The sequence below is a fragment of the Aquarana catesbeiana genome, linkage group LG04, assembly GCF_042186555.1.
Source record: "Aquarana catesbeiana isolate 2022-GZ linkage group LG04, ASM4218655v1, whole genome shotgun sequence".
Lineage (NCBI taxonomy): Eukaryota > Metazoa > Chordata > Amphibia > Anura > Ranidae > Aquarana > Aquarana catesbeiana.
Genome location: NC_133327.1, coordinates 602,840,691 through 602,861,611, shown reverse-complemented (window position 1 = coordinate 602,861,611; position 20,921 = coordinate 602,840,691). Strand labels below are relative to the sequence as shown.

General features: G+C 43.0%; 1 protein-coding gene across 2 annotated transcripts in view; it reads left to right on the top strand.

The window, feature by feature from the left end:
• The window catches only part of PPP3R1 (protein phosphatase 3 regulatory subunit B, alpha), a 120,760-nt gene that overhangs the window by 67,746 nt on the left and 32,093 nt on the right, over nucleotides 1–20,921 (top strand). For both annotated transcript variants that reach the window (XM_073628222.1, XM_073628223.1), the window contains exon 2: nucleotides 2,420–2,459. In XM_073628222.1, coding sequence (XP_073484323.1) covers nucleotides 2,420–2,459 — 40 coding nt within the window. The remainder of the gene's footprint in view (nucleotides 1–2,419; nucleotides 2,460–20,921) is intronic.

The window sequence follows — 20,921 nt, the reverse complement described above, 5'->3', positions numbered from 1 at the left end:
ACAGCCAAAGGCCCATAGGCAGGTACTTCCTGACCCTCCCCCAGGAATCAAATGATTGACTTCAGTAAAGCAGGGGCAGCTGCACACTAATTGAAATTACGGCCAGTCTATGCCGAACCAGCCGAATTTAGATCAGTTTATGGCCATCTTCACTAAAATTATTCTCCCTGACCTCTAACTGGGTTCACATCTAAGCCACATGTGGCTCACAGCAGGAGTCTGGTGCATCTCCATTCACTTTTTCAGGGCCGATTTTAGCACAAATTTTGGGCTGAATTCAGACCTGAAACGGACCAAAAGACGCACAGGGCTCCTGTGAAATTCGCACTGGAACCTCTCCAGAGATGTGTGAACCGGTTCCATTGAAAGCCAAGCACAATCTCCTACTATGCAAAGAAACCCACATCCAATTTGCATAGGTGTGAACCCAGCCTAAGCTGTTGCTGTTTCTTGGTTTTCTCCAATTTTAACCGCTTCCAGAACAGCCGCCGCAGTTATACTGCGGCAGGTTGGCTCCCCTGCACGAGCCGTCATAGGTGTATGTCAGCTCTTTAAGATGTCTCTAGCGGCGCGTGCACCGGAAGCGTGTCCCCGGAGCCGATGCGGGTGCGATGACTGCTGGGCACCTGCGATTACACACACATCCCCATTCTGTAATGAGCAAACACACAAATCCCGGTTATTGTGTGTTCATACATAGGTGTCCGTTTTATGTAGTGCTGAACAGCGGTGATCCCAGTCCATAAACAGTTTATGAAACAGAGATAATCGGGGGAGAAGTGTTTTGAACATGTTCTCACGCCGATGATCTCCGCACACAGAGAATCCTCATTGACTGACACAGAAAGCGGTCTGACTTGCAGTTGAAACGCTCACCTGAATAGGCCGGACCATTCTAGGCCTTCCAAACTGTACCGGCCCAAAACGATCTGCTCAATGGAAATGAGGCAGTAGTCTTGGGCAAGAAGCGAGTGGTTCTAAAGGCTGAAGTTTTCTTTACCTTGCTATTGGGGCACTCTATACTGTACTTAACGCACAGCAAAAAGCAGTGTAGAAACAGATCAAAAGCAAACTGCATAGGTGTGTACCGAGCCTTATGCTGACCACATGGATCGATTTTCAGACGAGAATATTCATATGAAAAATCTTTGTACATTCGCTGAATGAAAGAATGTTGTTTGAAATTTTCACTTGCTTTTAACATTCTGTTTTAAAATTAATGTAATTTCCTGAAAGAAAACCACATAAACTGTCTGAGAATTCCTTTGATCAAGCAGTTTTCTATTATTTTCTAAATTTTCCTGTCACTGTAGTTGAAAACAAACATCGATTTGACCCCACTAACGATTCGAAAACCGAGCAAACGTTCTTAAAATTACATTTTTTATTATTATTTTTTTTTTTGAAGTTAGACATTGTTTTTGTATGGCCAGCATATAATATATTACAGTTCTGTTTGAAAATCTGCAAAACAGTCTAACTTTTTTTTTTTTTTTTTAAATAAACAAAGATCTGAGTCTGATATTTACCAGATTTACCCTCTAATAATATATACAGTATATCTCCATCTCTTCTGAGTGGATTGGAGATTTTGCTCTCTAACCATATAGTTGGTTATTTATATTTACCACTGCATAGAGATATTTAAGAATAAATTGCCTTCTTTTTTAAACTTTACATATTAACTAAATTATACACCACACTTTTAAGGTTATTAACCGATTAATCGCAACAACAATCGGCCAACTAATTGATTATGAAAATAATCGTTAGTTGCACCCCTAGTTCATTCATTCACAGAACTATGACTGAATGACATGGCCATGTGGGCGGAGCCCCCACATGGCATTCCTTTTTTTTTTTTTTTTCAAGAAGTGACAGCGGGTGTGGTTAACTTCTCCCTGTACTGCTGTCACACAAGGTGCTTGGTTGCCCGAGCGGCTGCAGGAACATGTAACATGTGAACTTGTGCTCTGAAGTTTGATCCACGGTGGGAGGGCATTTGATGGGCAGTAACCCATTAACCCCCGCACCAGTGCAGGGGGTGGTGGTAATGGTGTGCCAGCATTTGAGTTCTGTTACATAAGGTATATTTGTGATAGGAAAAAACTTTCTTTTCTATAAAATTGTGTCTGGGATTGTGATCAAGAAACAAATCCAGTTATGTCAGAGAACTTCTGTGCCCCGAATGTAGGTTCTGTTTATACACTAAACACCTGTGTTCCTCGGAGGCTCTGTGATTCATTCCAACCACTGGGCATCTCCATTATTGGCTATTGGCCTGTTGTGGCCAAACTAAATACAAGTTTGGCAAGCAAGCCTTCCAAGCAGACTTGTGTATGTGTGTTCAGCTGAAGAGCCTGCTTTAACTTGGCTTTGGCCACAATTCTTAACAGTTTTCTCTTTCTTCTGTTTACAGGGAAATGAGGCAAGCTACCCGTTGGAAATGTGCTCACATTGTAAGTCATTTTGTTTCAAACATCTATACAGTAATGATTGGAACTGTGATTGGTTATTTTACAAAAGCACATGAATGCAAAAATGAATAGCGGTATAGAGGTGTGTGTTTGTGGTGTGATGGCCGTCCTGGGTCTGGAGGCCTTAAACAGAGTTGCTACCAGGAATAGAAGACTGATCTGTCCAACAAAACCTATGATGATTTGATTTATTTTCCTGGGTACTTGATGAAGTATGGGGAGAGCTTTTTTGACTATACTTCTCCTATGGATCACAGGAATACAGTTCATTCTGCACTCCAGGGACTCATTTTCAGCCGACAATGGGCTAAAGCCCTCTGTTTACTGATGTTGCAGAGCTGGTCCAGGCTCTGAAAAGATCCCAACCATATGGTCAGTATCCACCCAGAAGCCTGGATCGGCTGCCACTCCCGTCCCCTCCTTAACCCAGCACTCTTGTGAGTGCTGGAGGGGCAGAGCAGAGTGACTAACAGTCCCCAACTCTCTGCAGCCTGAAGACTGACAACTTGAGCAATCAGCGGTTTTTGATCACTCAGTTCTTGGTCTTAGAGGTGGCAGGGAACAGATGCTGCTCCCACCTAGGTGAGTATAATTTTATTTTTTTTTTTTTTCTTAAACCCATGCTTTTAAAAGGTAACTTTATTTCTTTAAAAAAATAAAAAATGTAAGGAAAGCTTAGCATGTAAGTCAGTTTTACTGATTTTTATGAGACATTTCCCCTCATTTCCTGTCTCAGTAACTGACAGGAAGTGAGGGAAATTTCTAAGTGGTGCATGGACAGCCTTCCCTACTGTAAAATTAAGAATTTTTGGGTGCATTTACACCTGCGAATACACCCTGCCTTCAGTTAGATGCCAGAATCCTTGTGGGGGGGGTCCCATGATTAGCTTAAAGTGGTTGTAATCCCCGCTTGATCATTTTTACCTACAAGTAAGCCTATCATAATGTAAAGTCAATATCCCCTAAACCTGCACCGTTTAGGATATATTCACCCTGCATGCAGCCAGTGACATCCGCTTGAAGGGCAACCCCATTTGAAAGCAATGGAAGACTGCTGGCTCTCGCAGATGATCACGGCCACTCACATGTAATCACTCACGCAGTGATCACATGCATTCGCACCTTTTATCACTGTATTGTACATATTTATGTGGCAAAAATTTGTTTCAGGGGTTTCTTTTTTTTTGCTTTGCTCTTTGTTAGACCATTATATTGAGTGGGCTGTCTGAAAACAGCGCATCAATATGCAAAAGTATGAATGGGCCCTCAAAGTGAATAAAGCAAACCATTGAATTACTTCAAGGCTGAGAGAAACTGCTACCGCATCTAAATCTATTATGATGGTGCCTGGGTTTTTGCTTTGCAATAGACTACAATAGTTTCCTTTTTTTTTTTTTTTTTTTTTTTTTTTTTTTTTAAACCAGAAATCCCTACTATTGTAGCTCCCTACTTACACAGTAAATCTTATTGGCATTATATATTCCCAGAATTTCTTTGTGGTCTGATACTGATGAAAGCACTATGAGTGTTTTTTGAAGGTCCTATATTTTTACAGATAGTTACCAGATTGGTGCATTCCCAAATGTTGAATGTAATTATTTCAGTTTTGTACATAATTTAGGTTAGATTATTGGTACTTTTGCTGAAGCCAGAACACGTTTTCATCGTTAAAAAAAAATAAATAAATAAGTAAGAAATAAAGCATATGCTTCCAAATTACACTTTTTTTAAAAAAAATTTTGTTTACCCTACACCTAGGATTCGTTCTTCCATCTTTCCATGTGCCACACCTAATGTAATGGATACACATTAAAGTGTAATATTCCTGCCAAAAGCATATCGCAGGGAGGTTCACCCGATCTATTCATCCTGCTTACAAATCAAAATGAAAGTAAAATAATCTCAAATTTTGGGTTGATATCAGAACAGTAGTAGAGGGGAAATCTTCCAATGCGGACACAAGTTCTGGTGACACCCTGGGATTTCTTCACTTTGAAGAGATTTTCTCTCACTTCCTGTTTTTGCTTATACTATCCAAAATGGAAAGATAAAAACATTTTGCGTTTAGTTACACTTTAATGTGCTAATGCCTTCTTCCTCATTTAGTTGGCTGAAATATAGCCAGCGTTGTAACGAGTAGGGGCTCTCTGGCTGCCTAATTGTCAGATACTATTAACGTGTTACTAAACCCAGGACCCTGCATTCACTATATCTGGTCTCCCACAGTACACAGAACATGGAAATGCTATTATTTTAGTAAATATAAACTGTCAAATACCTATTATGTACAGTATATAGCAGTCTTGCGACTTCTATCAGTATCCAGCCGAGCACTGGTTAAAGCTTGTAGAAGGAGTTTTCATTCTCCTGTCTGTTCTATGAGGCTGCAGGACCCCTGACCCTCTCTCTGGACAGTGCTGATTGGCACTGTCCAGAGAGTGCCAATCAGCACTCTAGCAATACATACCAAGCTGAGCATGTGCGCCCCCAAGGCTTTGTTCTATCAGCAGATGGATTGGGGACAGTAAATCTAAGACAGGATCAAACAGTTTTTTTTTTTTTAACCACTTCCCTACCCAGCCATAGTAATATGACGTCCACAGATGGGATCTCCCATCCTGGGTGGACGTCGTATGACGGCCTCGGGTTCCCGGCCGCCTAGGGGGCGCACGCGCCTGCCGCGTTGCTCGGGACCCGGTGCGTGTGCCCGGCGGCCGTGATGTCTGCCGGGCACCCGCAATTGCCCATTCACCGGGCCGGACCGTGGATCTGTGTGTGTAAACACACAGATCCACGTCCTGTCAGCTCAGAGGAGACCGATCTGTGTTCCCAGAACGGAGGAACACTGATCGGTCTCCTCCCCTTGTGCGTCCCCTCCCCCTACAGTTAGAAGCATTCCCTAGGAAACACATTTAACCCCTCCCCGCCCCCTAGTGGTTAACCCCTTCACTGCCTGTCACATTTACACAGTAATCAATGCAATTTTATAGCATTGATCGCTGTATAAATGTGAATGGTCCCAAAAATGTGTCCGCCATAATGTCGCAGTCATGAAAAAAAATTGCGATCGCCGCTATTACTAGTAAAAAAAATAAATAAATATTTTTTTTATTAAAAAATGCCATAAATCTATCCCGTATTTTATAGACGCTATAACTTTTGCGCAAACCAATCAATATACGCTTATTGCGATTTTTTTTTTTTTTTTTTTTACCAAAAATATGTAGAAGAATACGTATCGGCCGAAACTGAGGAAAAAATTAGTTTTTAAAAAAAAAAATTGGGATATTTATTATAGCAAAAAGTAAAAAATATTGTGTTTTTTTTTCAAAATTGTCGCTCTTATTTTGTTTATAGCGCAAAAAATAAAAGCCGCAGAGGTTATCAAATACCACCAAAAGAAAGCTCTATTTGTGGGGGGAAAAAAGGACGTCAATTTTGTTTGGGTACAACGTTGCACGACCGCGCAATTGTCATTTAAAATGCGACAGCGCTGAAAACTAAAAATTGGTCTGGGAAGGAAGGGGGTGAAAATGCCCTGTATTGAACCGGTTAAACAATGTGGAGGATTAACCCCTTAGGTTCCACAGTGAGTGTAATAAATATGCTTTACTGCATATACAGACTGATTTTACTGTTGTGGGTTTAGTAACACCTTAACGTCTTCCCATCCGCGCTATAGCCGAAAGACGGCTACAGCACAGACCTACTTTGCCGGGAGGGTGTCCATAGACGTACTCCCGTGCTTGAGCGGCCCCCGCAACCCCTGTGATCAGCGATCCCGATGGGCGGATCCAGAGCCTAGTCTCGGGAAGGGCACTGCCAGAAAATATGTTTTTTTTGGGTAAATTTATCAGGGAAATGGCTGGTGTTAGCGCTTCAATCATCCATGGCACCATGGTTGTTATGGTGTCAGGATGATTGAAACGCATTATTACTATAATTACATTGTTATAAAAAATGAAATGGTTCAACTCACCATAATGCAGAATCAGTCACTTGCCACGTCGCCTGTCACCAGAAGCAGATTGTCACTTGCCACGTCGCCTGTCACCAGAAGCAGATTGTCACTTGCCACGTCGCCTGTCACCAGAAGCAGATTGTCACTTGCCACGTCGCCTGTCACCAGAAGCAGATTGTCACTTGCCACGTCGCCTGTCACCAGAAGCAGATTGTCACTTGCCACGTCGCCTGTCACCAGAAGCAGATTGTCACTTGCCACGTCGCCTGTCACCAGAAGCAGATTGTCACTTGCCACGTCCCTTGCCACACGTTGCAGATTGTCACTTGCCACGTCCCTTGCCACACGTTGCAGATTGTCACTTGCCACGTCCCATGCCACACGTTGCAGATTGTCACTTGCCACGTCCCATGCCACACATTGCAGATTGTCACTTGCCACGCCACTTGCCACGTCCCATGCCACACATTGCAGATTGTCACTTGCCACATCCCTTGCCGCACATTGCAGAATTTCACTTGCCACGTCCCATGCCACACGTTGCGGATTGTCACTTGCCTGCTATAATTGTCTGTCTTGCTGTGTCCCAGTGTCAGGCAGCAGATTACCAGTCAAGCAGCAGAGAGGTGATGTAATCTCTCTGCCGCCGCGGCTGCCTGCACACTGCACAGCGAGAGTGGAACTGCAGGGATGCAGGGCGGTGAGAGATGATGTCATCTCTCTGCTCCCCGCCCGCCGTATCCCTGATTGGCCGGCAGCCCACTCCCAGTCAAACACTGTCACGAGCCGCACAGCTGTTCACCTGTCTGTCGCTGTCTCTCAGCAACGGAGCCGCCCGTGCTCTCAGCCGCGGAGCCGCCGTCCGCCGGCTCTCTCACCCGGGCAATGCCTGCCGGCCCACTCACTCACCCGAATTCTCGGAGGGGGCAATTGCCCCGTTGTCCCCCCCCCCCCCCCCTGGATCCCGACCCCTTACCACGTGATCAGCTGTCAGCCAGTGACAGCTGATCATGTGGTGTAAACAGAGGTGGTAATCGGCTATTTTTTCTCCTCCACGAGAAAAAAAAAAAAAAGGCGATCACCGGCGACTGTGAGAGGGACATCGGTTCCCGATACTAGAGAGCTTTTGAGGAGGCTTCTGTGCCCACGGTATCTGTGCATATAAGTACAGCCTCATCAGTGAATATCAATGAAGGAGAAAAATTACCCGTTTGCAAAATTGGTGATTAAATACTACCAAACGAAAGCTCCATTTGTGTGAAAAAAATGATAAAAATTTCATTTGAGTACAGTATAGCATGACCGTGCAGTTGTCATTCAAAGTGTGACAGCGCTGAAAGCTAAAAATTGGTCTGGGCAGGAGGGGGGTTTAAGTGTCCTGTAAGCAAGTGGTTAAGTGAAAGTTAGTTTGCACTTCAATGATTGTATCAGCTGCAAGTACACCCAGTGTATATAGTAAACTTAGCCCCCATTCACATTGGAGCGACTTGTCATGTAATTTGACAGGTCCTATTGTTAGCAATCGCACTGTTGAAATTGGTGTGACACCGACTTTGCGATGCCCATCAATTTTGAATGTAGTACATGCACTACTTTTGGAGATATCGGGTACAATTTGAATAGACATCTGTGCATGAATCCACACAGGTGTCTTCCAAGTCGCACCGACATGCGGCATTGAAATCGCGCCATTTCATTTTCATTTCATTTCATTTCATTTGCATGATTTCAAATCGGCATTCAGTGTGAATGAAATCCCTGCATCTATAGACACCCACGATCTAACACCTATCTAGCCCTATAAAGAAAAAAATCCATATACGTACCTTTTTTGATGGCGATCCAACCCAATCTCCAGCAAAGTAAGCTCTGCAGAGGACACGGCCGACAATAGCTGTGAAATTAATGGGATAGAGTTACTATGGGGCTTCCGTTGTCGGACGTGTCCTCTGCACCCACCTCCACAGCGAAGCTGCGGCTGACAGCTCAGTGTGGGATCGGGTCGGATCAGCTTAAAAATAGGTATGTATACTGATTAATACAAATACTGTAGCTGCTGACTTTTAATATGTGGACACTTGCCTGTCCAGGGAGCCCACGATGTCTGCACCCCAGCCGATTTTTGGAGCAGCTGCCATCTCCACTAAGGGAAATCAGCAGTGAAACCTTTCGACTTAATGGCCGGTTCCCTAGTGCACATGCCCGAAGCGGGGGGACGGTGCTGTCTCCCAGAAGTGGGGACAGGGACCTGTCAAAAATGGGTCCCCATTCCCTCCTCCCCCCTGAAAGGTGCTGTGCAAGAAAGTCCAAATGAAATGTGAAATCCACAGTTCACAAAAAAATCTGTCACATATCAATGTACATATATGGAATTCCAACCTAATATAAATAACATTCTTTTAAAACCCCAACTATGCATACAGATAAAATGTTGATAAACCTACAATAATTCCAGCCTAAAAAATGACAGTCCCACTGCAAAATAAAAAATCCATAAAAAGAAATATTAAAATCTTCTGTGTGATACCAGTCACTCAGGAACCCACAAGCTTACACAGCTCACTTCACTAATAGGCCCCTACATTGGGGCAACAGAAGTCTATTTCTTTGTGGTCAGATCCATGGCTGCTAATGGATACTTTAGTGGATATAATAATCAGTATGACACCAATAGAGCTTTCTGAGGAAACTGCTGCTTGTTCTTCCTGTCAGTATAACTGCTTGGCTGTATCGGAGGTATGGCCAGAAAGATACAGATAGTATGCAGGACCATGGAATTACACCCATAATCTGCTGCTCTTGGGTGCAATGCTTTACAGGTCCCTTACAAAATAAATACAGATTTTATTTTTACCTAAAAAAAAAAGTGTATTTTTTATTTTTTTTTTTTTTTTTTCAAAAGTGAACTTATCCTTTTAGGCTGGGTTCACACTGCTGCAGTGCGAATTTAGCGCGATTTTGATCCGGTTGCGTTGCGAATTTGCATTGCGAATTCTTTATGTGTTCTTGCGATTCTACGCCAAATTTTACAATCTATGGAGCTGAATTCGCATCGCACACGGACCAAACTCGCACAGGACCTTTTTTTCCCGCAAGTTATATTCGCAACGCATTGATGTGAACAACACTAATGTTAATCTATGTAATTTAAATGATCGCAACGGCTCAAATTCGCAATAGAATTCGCAGCAGTGTGAACCTAGCCTTAAAGTGTGTCTTGCGCACACATGCAACCTCCGTTAACCGAACAAGGAGCTTTGAACAGGTTGTCCTATGGAATGAATGGAGTTTGTTCCCTGCAGCCATTAATGTGCTGGCTGTTAGGGTTTTAAGAGGAAGACTGAACCCTAAGTTATCACAATACCCTCAACCTTAAAGCATATACCGGCTTATTGGTGGATATTTTCAAAATCCCAGCCTATACCTGTGCTCGCAGACTCACAGCCCATACACCTCACTAGAAGGCTCATCAGCGGCATGCACTCCATTGTAGTGAATAGTGGCCACACATACATATGGTGTACAGCCTGGCCGGCTAGGAAGATTTTGGAGAAAGATTATATGGGCAGGTCAGAGGGAAGCCCTGCAGAAAAGTATATCCTGTTTAAGAGATGCTGAGCACAAAGAAGGTGGCTACAAAGGATAAATACTCTTGCGTATCCATTTAGGGAGCATTTTCATACTTCTTAATTGGGTTTCTATAATAGTGTTTAAAAGAAAGTAGTTATAGTAAGTAAAGCAAATTGAGACCCATGGATATAACAATCAGAATAAATACAATAATACCTTCAGATCATACATCGGCGTGGGTTAATCATTACAATCAATCAAATAACAAATGGTGTTATTATATCACTATCAATTGAGGAATGTGTGCACTAAAGCGCTACATTTAGTTTGTTTCAGATGAAGGGTTGATTAAGGATTAGTTTAGGCTAGCTTCAAACCATTACGATTTGATTACACCCATGCATGCAGTCCCATTCATTCTAAATGGCACTCCAATGTATCTTCCAAATGCACCTAACTGAAATACACTGCCATGATCCATGCACTAGAACCCCCAAGGGGATTCCATGAAGATTTAAAATATGCAGTGAGACTTTTCTTGTTGGGTAAATTTTATATGTGAACCCTTGGTGGGTACAGTACCTCGGTGTGCTAAAATAATCATGCAGTACAAGCTATATTAATGTAAAACAAACTTTCCATATACCTGCTTTTACACCGCATCCTGCTTTTACCTTTGAAAGTGCAACTGTAGATGTCTGTCAACGCTACCAGGTTCTGAACTCATGGATAGCGTTGACAGAACAGGGGCAGGAAGATAGGAAAGAAGGAAGGAGCCTGTTAGATTCCAAGGAATTTCTGGCTTCTTTTCAAGCCACAGGAAAAAAAAGCGGAGATAGGATAGAATTATTATTATTTTTTTATTATTAAAATTTTAGTTTGTTTTTTTTTTTTCTTGCATTTACTTTTATGTATTAATTTAGCTAAAATGGAAAAATCATTGCAAAATGATTGTGAGCATGTCTCCTGCGTTTGGATTATTTTCCTTTCAGGAGAAGCCTTCCTCTGTCCGTGGCCCCTGGGTCATTCACAGCCCCCAAGACTGTCAATTGCAGTAATCTTCCAGTGCAGTGGGTGTTTAAAACAGCAAAAGGTATGTGAGGAGCCCTTCAGTGATCCTGTGTCATTCATATAAGCTATAGTACAGCTTCTTTGAATGGGAGATCTCACAGGAAAGTGCAGACCTAGTCAAACCCTTTATGATAGCTGCTGACAGGCCTTTAAGAGTTTTAACCCCTGCTGCATCAGAAGATTAGGGGTCGGCATGAACAGAGGAACATTTCTCCTGAAAGAAGAATCAACACAAGGAAAACATACTTAACTGTATTTTATTTCCCTTGTGCTGACTTTTTTCTTCTTAGGTAAACTAAGGGCCCAATCACACTAACACACCAAATGCTAACTTTTTTTAGGCTGCAGTGAAGAGTGGTTTAGCTAATCACACAATTTGTGTTTTTAATCTATTTATTAGAAGTGCACAAAGTGATACTTCATGTCTGCACACATCGGCACGGTGTGTTGCGCTATGCTGCTGTATGGTGACGTGCCAACCTGCGCGCTGTAATAAAATGCAGAGAAGCCAAGTAGCTCTCGGCAAGGTAAATAATGCTCAGCTGCAACTGGAGGTTTAGCTGTCGTTTGTGCAAAAGAGGGTTATTTCCAAAACGAATACATGTGGAAAATTTAGGAGGAAACCATTTATTTCAGCAGTTACTCTGTTTCACTGCATTTTAGCTTTTCTATTGTTCTTCTAATGCTGTGTAATAAAATATTCATTTATTTCTTAGTTGCCCAGTACAAGACTAAAGGCTCTTTAATCATTAAGACTGCTGTAGGTTATATGCAGCAACCGTCAAGTGATTAAACACTAGCAGAAAAAAGGCTACAGGGGACCCCCCCCCCCCCCATGTTGATCTTCCCACTTCTGGCTAGCTTCAGTTTTGTAGCAGTCGGGAGATCCACGAGAACAGAGAGCAGTGACCTGTGTCTCGTACTGTAGAACATGAAATGGACTTTGCTGGGAAATAACTTTTTCCTATTGTACAGGACACAAACTCTTTAATCATTATGTCTTGTAAACTCTTGGAGGGGATGATAAGGGACTATATACAGGATTTTAGTAATACGAACGATATCATTAGCAGTAATCAGCATGGATTCATGAAGAATCGTTCTTGCCAAACCAATCTATTAACCTTCTATGAGGAGGTGAGTTGCCATCTAGATAAAGGAAGGCCCGTAGACGTGGTGTATCTGGATTTTGCAAAAGCATTTGACACAGTTCCCCATAAACGTTTACTGTACAAAATAAGGTCTGTTGGCATGGACCATAGGGTGAGTACATGGATTGAAAACTGGCTACAAGGGCGAGTTCAGAGGGTGGTGATAAATGGGGAGTACTCAGAATGGTCAGGGGTGGGTAGTGGGGTTCCCCAAGGTTCTGTGCTGGGACCAATCCTATTTAATTTGTTCATAAACGATCTGGAGGATGGGATAAACAGTTCAATCTCTGTATTTGCAGACGATACTAAGCTAAGCAGGGCAATAACTTCTCCGCAGGACGTGGAAACCTTGCAAAAAGACCTGAACAAATTAATGGGGTGGGCGACTACATGGCAAATGAGGTTCAATGTAGAAAAATGTAAAATAATGCATTTGGGTGGCAAAAATATGAATGCAATCTATACACTGGGGGGAGAACCTCTGGGGAAATCTAGGATGGAAAAGGACCTGGGGGTCCTAGTAGATGATAGGCCCAGCAATGGCAGGCAATGCCAAGCTGCTGCTAACAAAGCAAACAGAATATTGGCATGCATTAAAAGGGGGATCAACTCCAGAGATAAAACGATAATTCTCCCGCTCTACAAGACTCTGGTCCGGCCGCACCTAGAGTATGCGGTCCAGTTCTGGGCACCAGTCCTCAGGAAGGATGTACTGGAAATGGAGCGAGTACAAAGAAGGGCAACAAAGCTAATAAAGGGTCTGGAGGATATTGGTTATGAGGAAAGGTTGCGAGCACTGAACTTATTCTCTCTGGAGAAGAGACGCTTGAGAGGGGATATGATTTCAATTTACAAATACCGGACTGGTGACCCCGCAATAGGGATAAAACTTTTTCGCAGAAGAGAGTTTACCAAGACTCGTGGCCACTCATTAAAATTAGAAGAAAAGAGGTTTAATCTTAAACTACGTAGAGGGTTCTTTACTGTAAGAGCGGCAAGGATGTGGAATTCCCTTCCACAGGCGGTGGTCTCCGCGGGGAGCATTGATAGCTTCAAGAAACTATTAGATAAGCACCTGAATGACCACAACATACAGGGATATACAATGCAATACTGACATATAATCACATAGGTTGGACTTGATGGACTTGTGTCTTTTTTCAACCTCACCTACTATGTAACTATGTAACTATATCCCAAAGCAGACCAGCTGAGGGGTGGGCAGCACCACAAACCATGCCAATATGCCCATGGGTCAAGAAGCGCTTAACAGACTCCATGTGAAACTTGTAGCACCTTGAGCTTGAAAAACTGCCATTAGTATGAATATTCATCTGGCAGAACGTAACAAATATGTGTGATTTGAGGAGCCAAGGTCCTTTTTTGTACTCCAAGCAATGGATTTTACTAGAGCGTAAAAAAAAAATTGTAATTTACCTTCTGAATAAAGCATTGTTTTGATGCCAGGGTATGACTTTTGACTTAAAGCCCAGTGAGTTCCAGGAGATTGTATGAGGTGGTGGTTTGTATGAGAGGGTTAAAACAGCCTTACATCTTAAGGCTCCTGTGTTTTATTCTTGAGCATGTCACAAACCCATTTACTATATGATGCACAAGCCTCACAAAGTGAAAAAACAAAAATATTTTAGCTCCTTTGAGTCAAATCCTTTTCCTTTGTGCTTTTACTGGTCATCCTTCTCCAGAGCAGACACTCCACTTTCAGAAACAGGCAGTGCTGCCATTACGGATTAAGTGTGGTCAGGTGCTGGTGGACAAGTTACAGGCCGGTGAATCAGCAGTGACAATACTGATAATCACACCTCCTGCAACATTTCATACCACTATAGCACAGGCAGACACCACCTACATGAGTGGCAACTCTGATCTTAGAGGGGCTAAGAGTAAACTATAGGTGCAGATTCAAGGCCATAGTTCTATCCTAAACCTTAGCGGAACTTTATGCCAAAATTAAAAATGGATAAAGAGGCAGGAATTTTAATGGAGAAGAGATCTGCTTTGTGCCGGAGGGGCCGAGATCTCCTTCTGACGTCTGCAGCTCTGATTTTCATGGTCAGCGCAGAGAGAGGGATACAGGAAGTGGAAGGATCAGGGAATTTTTTTTTTTTTTTTTTTTACAGTTTAGAGGGGGGGGGGGCACAGCCAGTCTACACAGCACAAGCACTGTGCTGTTTAATCTGATTTAAGGGACCAGGATATCCTCTTTTTTTTTTTTTTTTTTGGGGGGGGGGGGGTTAAGTACGTCTTTTTTATAAAATAATGAACATTTTTGGAGGTAAAAAAGTGCATTTATAATGTTTCTAAGGAGCCTGTAGAGCATTGCACCCATGTTCAGTGGGTTGTGGAAGCAATGTCAGGCTCCTTCATTCTCTTCCTATAGCTCTCTGTCTGTGCCTCTGAATGGGTTGTCTGTTTTTAGAGCTTTAGGAAGAGTTGAATGGACTACAGTGGCGCTCACCGATACCCTCGCAGTCCATTGAAAACAAAAGTAGTATTCCACAGTGGCAGATGAGGCTAGTTCGTTCATTCATAGATACCTGTGAAAAAAGTAGCTGTGCAGCCAGTCACCCACACAGCCTAGCTGATTTTAAAATGTAATGAATTGACTGGTGCAGTGCTATAAAACTTACTAGAATGATATAAATAATCATGCTCTTAAAATCTTTCCAGTATTATCAAAAACTAAAATGCTAATAAACTTTGTCATATAGCTGGATTCACACACATGCGAATTGGATGCGGATTTCCCCCGTATTCAATTTGCATGGTAGGAGATTGTGATTGGCGCTCTATGGAGCCGTTTCACAACGCTGTGACTTAGGTGCGTATTTTGAACAGGGGTCCTGTGTGTATTTTGGTTAGATTTTAGGTCCGAATTAAGCCCAAAAATTTGGGCTGAAATCGGACCTGAAATGGTGAACGGGGGACGCACCGGACCCCTGATGTGAGCCGCATGCGGCAATGGTGTGAACCCAGCCTAAAGCGCATTAATAAAGTGTTCATAAATTCCAGTCCACATATATACTTTTTTTTTTTTCTCATGCATTTATCACTGAAGTCTTTTAAAAGGTGTCTCCTGTAAAGTTCTTCCCAATAAAGTGCCAATAGTGTCACTCCAATGCAGAAAAAGTACTTGTGCATTAACCTCCTTCACCACACCCCTTTGCAAACACCACTCCCCCAATTGCACACTTATATTAAAAGCAATGAATATCAGGCTTTGTATATTCTCTTGGCACCTTCCCTTCCTATTCAGATGGCCATGCGTTGTTTCACCACAGCCGGAAGTGATGTCACTGGAAGATGCATGGCAGGTGTGGCTCCGCCCAACACGTTTTGACGGTATGAAAGGGTTGGATTCCTAATTACCTGCTGCTGCTTATATATTACATATTGTCTGAGGGTGCCAAAAGAAAACCATCATTATCCTGCTATATTCTGCCCTCTACTAAACACAATACTTTTCATTATGGGGTTTTTTAGTTCTATTGCCATCTAGTGGTTAAATTACAGTACTGCGTTTCATTTCAATTATCAGTTTAACTGCATCCTGCTATATTATCGCTCAACCTTTATAATTTGATTTTAGTAAGAGTTCCCTGAGTCCTGAAAATCATTTTAAAGGGTTAATGGCAAAAATGCCCCCTTTTGTGTTGGTGGTCAATAGCAATAACAGCTTAACAGATAATTGGACTATACTGTTGCCTGTGTTGGGCCTGGCACCATCAAGTCAGTTGGCCATAGTTGATGGAACCCCTTGAAACCTCTGGAGGTACTCTGCTTGAGAACCTGCTTGAGAATGGCTGTCCTAAAAGTATGGTATCTGTTGTACATAAGAAAAGTACTCCATGCTTCATGTGTTTAGGTGATGCTTGTAAATTCCGGTGTTTGGCTTTAATAACATGACCCCATTATATTTTTAAGAGCTGCAGTTTATTATGTCAGTTCCCCAAGTGTGGAATGTACTACTGGCAGTTCTCCTCTGACCTAACTAAGCAAAGTAAGGAAAGCAGTACTGCATTGAAACTCATACTGAGAAGAATATATGGGCTGCTAGAGTTATAAATTAATTGGCAACATAGTTGTTTTAGGTCAGAGACCTTGAAACTAATGGAGCAGCAGAATTCGCAAAACAGCCAAGATTGTCATTCTCCACATTGTCACCCTACATATTTTTTTAGATGTGTCTTCTGTAAAGGCTTTAGTTATTTTACATAACCTTGCTTTATGTCTCTCATGTTCCTCTGTCAGAGCCCATGTGGAGAAGTTAGAATATTTCTGTATGTGGCTGTCTGTGTTTCTCCGGCTCTTCTTGCTGAAAAGGCCTGTACTAGGGAAACAAATCTATCACACAAGGGGAGCATTTACTGCCTTGTGTGTAAGCTGTGCTGTGGGAGGGATGTAGTGTCAGTCCAGTTAGTTGCAACAAATGTAGCATAGGTTTGACAATGATCACACCTGTTGCAATCTTTTTACCATTCTAGTTTTGTTAGAAGGTAATTCCACAGATAATTACTGCACAAGACATAATATATTGTACAATCCCACTTCTCTCAACACAAACATTCTGGCTGTATAGTCCAAATTGATTTTTTTAGAAAACATAATGTCCAATCACATCACACATGATATAATCTGCTTAGACCTAATAAAACAAAATCCATCCCATCTAGGTATTGTTTCTTAAAGCCTCACCTAGTTTTTATGGTCAGATGGGTTCCAAGTGAAGACTGCTATGTTTGTCCTTTTTGCCAGTAAAGGGTTGAAAATAATGAAAGGAAATTCTTTCAGTATATATTGTGGCAGTGCGAAGCCCCACCATTGTAATACTGTATCTGGGAATGATGCAGGGTTCACGCTAATGCAGAGTGCAGCCCTCCGAAGTGTTTATTGTGAGTGGAGAAAACTGTTTACAGCTTTCTCCAGGTTTTGTAATCATGGATTGGTGCCTGGAGCTTGAAGGCTTCAAAGTGTCTTGGGTGGGATAAAGCTTTCAATCCTGCATTTTAGGTCTTGCTGGAGACCTGCAGGCTGTGTGAGTACACAGGTGTTTATGTTACAGACCAGGAGCTGGCCACTGCTCAGGTCCTTTGGTGATAGGTTTGTGCTTCATCCAGGAGAGGTAATCCACAGTACTCATCATTGTGTGACAGACTCCTAACCCACATGAATGGGAGAATTTGGTCAACTGAGTGAGTTGACAGGACAGACAGCTGAGGCAGCTAGCAAGTCTAGGGGACTGGAGGGGGTAGGGTTGCCACCTCATCCCTTTAACCACTTCAGTACAGGGCATTCACACCCCCTTTCTGCCCAGGGCAATTTTCAGTTTTCAGCGCTTTCGCACTTTGACAATTGCGCGGTCATGCAGCACTGTACCCAAATTAAATTTTTATCATTTTTTTTCCCCAAAAATAGTGCTTTCTTTTGGTAATTGATCACTACTGCGGTTTTTATTTCTTGCGCTATAAAAATAAAGAAGAGTTAACTGTGTTACCTAGGGAGTGATTCTAACTGTAGGGGGAGGGGACTCACAAGGGGAGAAAACTCTGTTCCTCTGTACTGGGAACACATGATCGGTCTCCTCTTCCCTGACAGGACGTGGATTTGTGTGTTTACACACACAGATCCACATCCCTGCTCTGTTACCGGTAATCGCGGGTGCCCGGCGGACATTGCAGCCGCTGGGCATGCGCATCAGCTCCCGAGCGACGCGGCGGGCGCACGCTAGGCGGCCGGGAAGCCGATGATGCCCGCCCAGGATGGGAGATCCCTCCTGTGGACGTCATTTGACTATGGATGGGGAAGGATGTGGTTAAACTCACACGTTAATTGCACAGGTTCTGACACTAATTTAATGCAGATAAGGCACCAAGTAAGCTTAATTACCAACCTAATTAGCCACAGAACCTGTGTAATGTGTTTGGATTTAAAGGGATTAGGTGGCAACCCTAGGAGGGGCTCTGTACATCTTGAAAGAGTGAGCGACCCAGAGGTTGTAGGAGAATCCTATCTAGAGGTCAGGAGTGGTTCCATACAGCGAGGTGCTGCAACTAAGGCTGAGTGAACCTGAAGGCCCCATTCACACCTGAGCAGGGTGATTTTACAGGCGTTTTTATTTGAGTGTTTTAGAAGCGTATTTACAAGCATTTTACATGTGTATTCAAGCTTCAGGTGTTTAAATTTTAGCCAATAGAAAGCACTAGGAGGAGAATTGGGGGTAGAGAGCTGCTGTTTAACCAGAAAACATGCAACAAAGCACTCTTAAATTCCTCATGTTGAGCGTTTTTTAGGTGTTCCAGTTGAAGTCTATGGAGCTAATCTGCCTAAAAGAAGCTCTTGTACTTTTCTGAGTGTCAAGCGTTTTGCGACAGGCAACAAAACACTCAGATGTGTGAAATGACACGATTGCAGGGCAGTAGTGTGGCATTATAAGGTTAAATCAGGCTTTAAGGAGGTGAGATATCACCTCCTCACCACCCGTTAAATGCCCTCTGAAAAACACTGCAACCACAAATCACTCTTCAGGGGGCACCTCACTCAACCGGGAGTGTGAAAGAGCCCTATGAAAGATCGACCTTTTGTATGCATAGAAGGTATAACTCGTTTGGGAACGGTATGGCAGGAGGACCAGTGATGACATGACAGACTCATCTAACATGCCCGCTTCTCATCACTTTTGCTGTGTCTGCTGTGCTCTATGCTATAAAGAGAACAAGATGTTTAACATTTCTTTCAGGCGAAGCTGGAAAACCCCTTGAATATTTATATTTCATTGGATATTATATAAAAGGTCCCGCTTTTAATCTTGTCCTTGGAAGACTGTTTTCCCAAGGAAATCATTAGTCCAATCTATCAGTTCAGTTATTCTTTCTGATTTTGTGTAGTATGTTGGAATACAAGTGTCTATGTATATCTTCAAGGGCACTGCCTGTGTAATGTGAGCCAAGAGATGGAAATAGACGCCTTGTCTCTTGCCTGCAGCACTGTGCTTATGAATCAAATACTCTTAAAGTGGACCTGTCGTTAAATTCAGACTTCGCATGAATCAATGGGGGCGGCGGTTGGAAAGTGCTCCTTGACACAAATAAAACGACTGAACTCTTATGTGACCTAAAGCTTAAAAATTGTCTGGTCATTAGGGGTCATTGGATACTGTAAAGAATGTATTTTTATTTAGACATGCAGTCTTTGCAGACTTGCAGTGAGACCGTAGCATCAAGGCAAGTTGGGGCAGCACTTTTAGGCTTGATTTATACATGTGCAACCTTTGCTGCCCCTCTGAAAAGCCATCCACATTTGACAGGTGGCGAGGAGGTGATATGTTGCTTCTTTACCGCATGCTTTATTTATATAAATGCTGCAACACTGCACTGAGACCACATGCATTGCACGCGGTCGCAGGGCAGTTGTGACACAACCCCATTTATTGGAATGGCTCGCGTGTTCAGCAGGGGTTCTCACTTCTAAACGTGACTAGAGCAAAAAGAAAAATGACCAATGTAGGTGTTAAGGATGACCATGCATGGGTAGTAAAACTCGTTTAATCAAGTGGGGGAGATATCTGCTTATCCTCAAACAACCCTATGGAGTAATTTGGTTCTCTTTCATATAATGAAGGCTTGGGACCTTCTTGAAGAGAAATTTTCTACCTTTTTGCCTATGACGCCCTCATTCTTCAGGAGCAAGGAGGTAATGCTCTGTTTGGGCATCTGATAGCTAATCTGTAAACTGAAAATGTTCCTTGAGGCACTCTAATGTACCAGCGCATACAAATCAATATAATACTGATCATAGCCTCTCCTGTGCACATTAAAGTGGTTGTAAACCTCAGACATGAAATATGAACAAAGCCTATCCCTCTATAGTGTGTACCTCTGAATCCAGAGCACTGTGTCAATTTTCTGCTGCCTTGTTCCTCTATCAGCATCAGTCACTTCTGACACTAAGAGAAAAATGGTGACAGCGGAGGGAGCTCCAGCAGATTGGCAGCCTCTGTTCTGTTCCTGAGAGCTGTGTAAAGGGGGAATGTGTCACTTCCCTCCAATCAGGGCTCAGAGCTCCACTCACTGAGCTCTACAGAGTGTAACTACTAAAGCTCTCCGCCCCCTGCTTTTCAGAGCTAAGATCCTGTGTAAATTCTGCACTGTCTACGGCTGTAGAGAAGAGGGCCTGCAGATACAGGTACAACTTATGTAGGAGGATTTTTTTGTTTTATCGCGGTATCACCTGAGGCTAGTCACTTCACTGGGTATATGTATAGGTTTGTAACCACTTTAACAGGCCCTAGGTCAGGGTTTCTTAATCGAGAGGTCCCCAGAGATTTTGCTGCGATCTACTAGTCAGTCGCAGGTAGCTAACTGGTATAACGCATCCCGACTGCTGACACTCTAGCATCACGAGAGTCTCCGCTGTTCCTGACTGACCCCCCCCTTGTTCATCTCTGGTGCTTGTATGTTACATAGGAAGGATGGGAGGGAAATAGCATACCGGAACCTGGACTATCACATCTTCTTCCCTGCATCACTCTGCATGAGAAGGAAACCGCTACTGCAATGTGCCCTACTACCCCCTATGTATGGTACCATGCTCAACCCCCCACCACTCTGCTGTGCGGAGATACCCCCCCCCAACCACCACTTGCTCTGACCTCTTTGCTCTGGGGGTAATTCAATC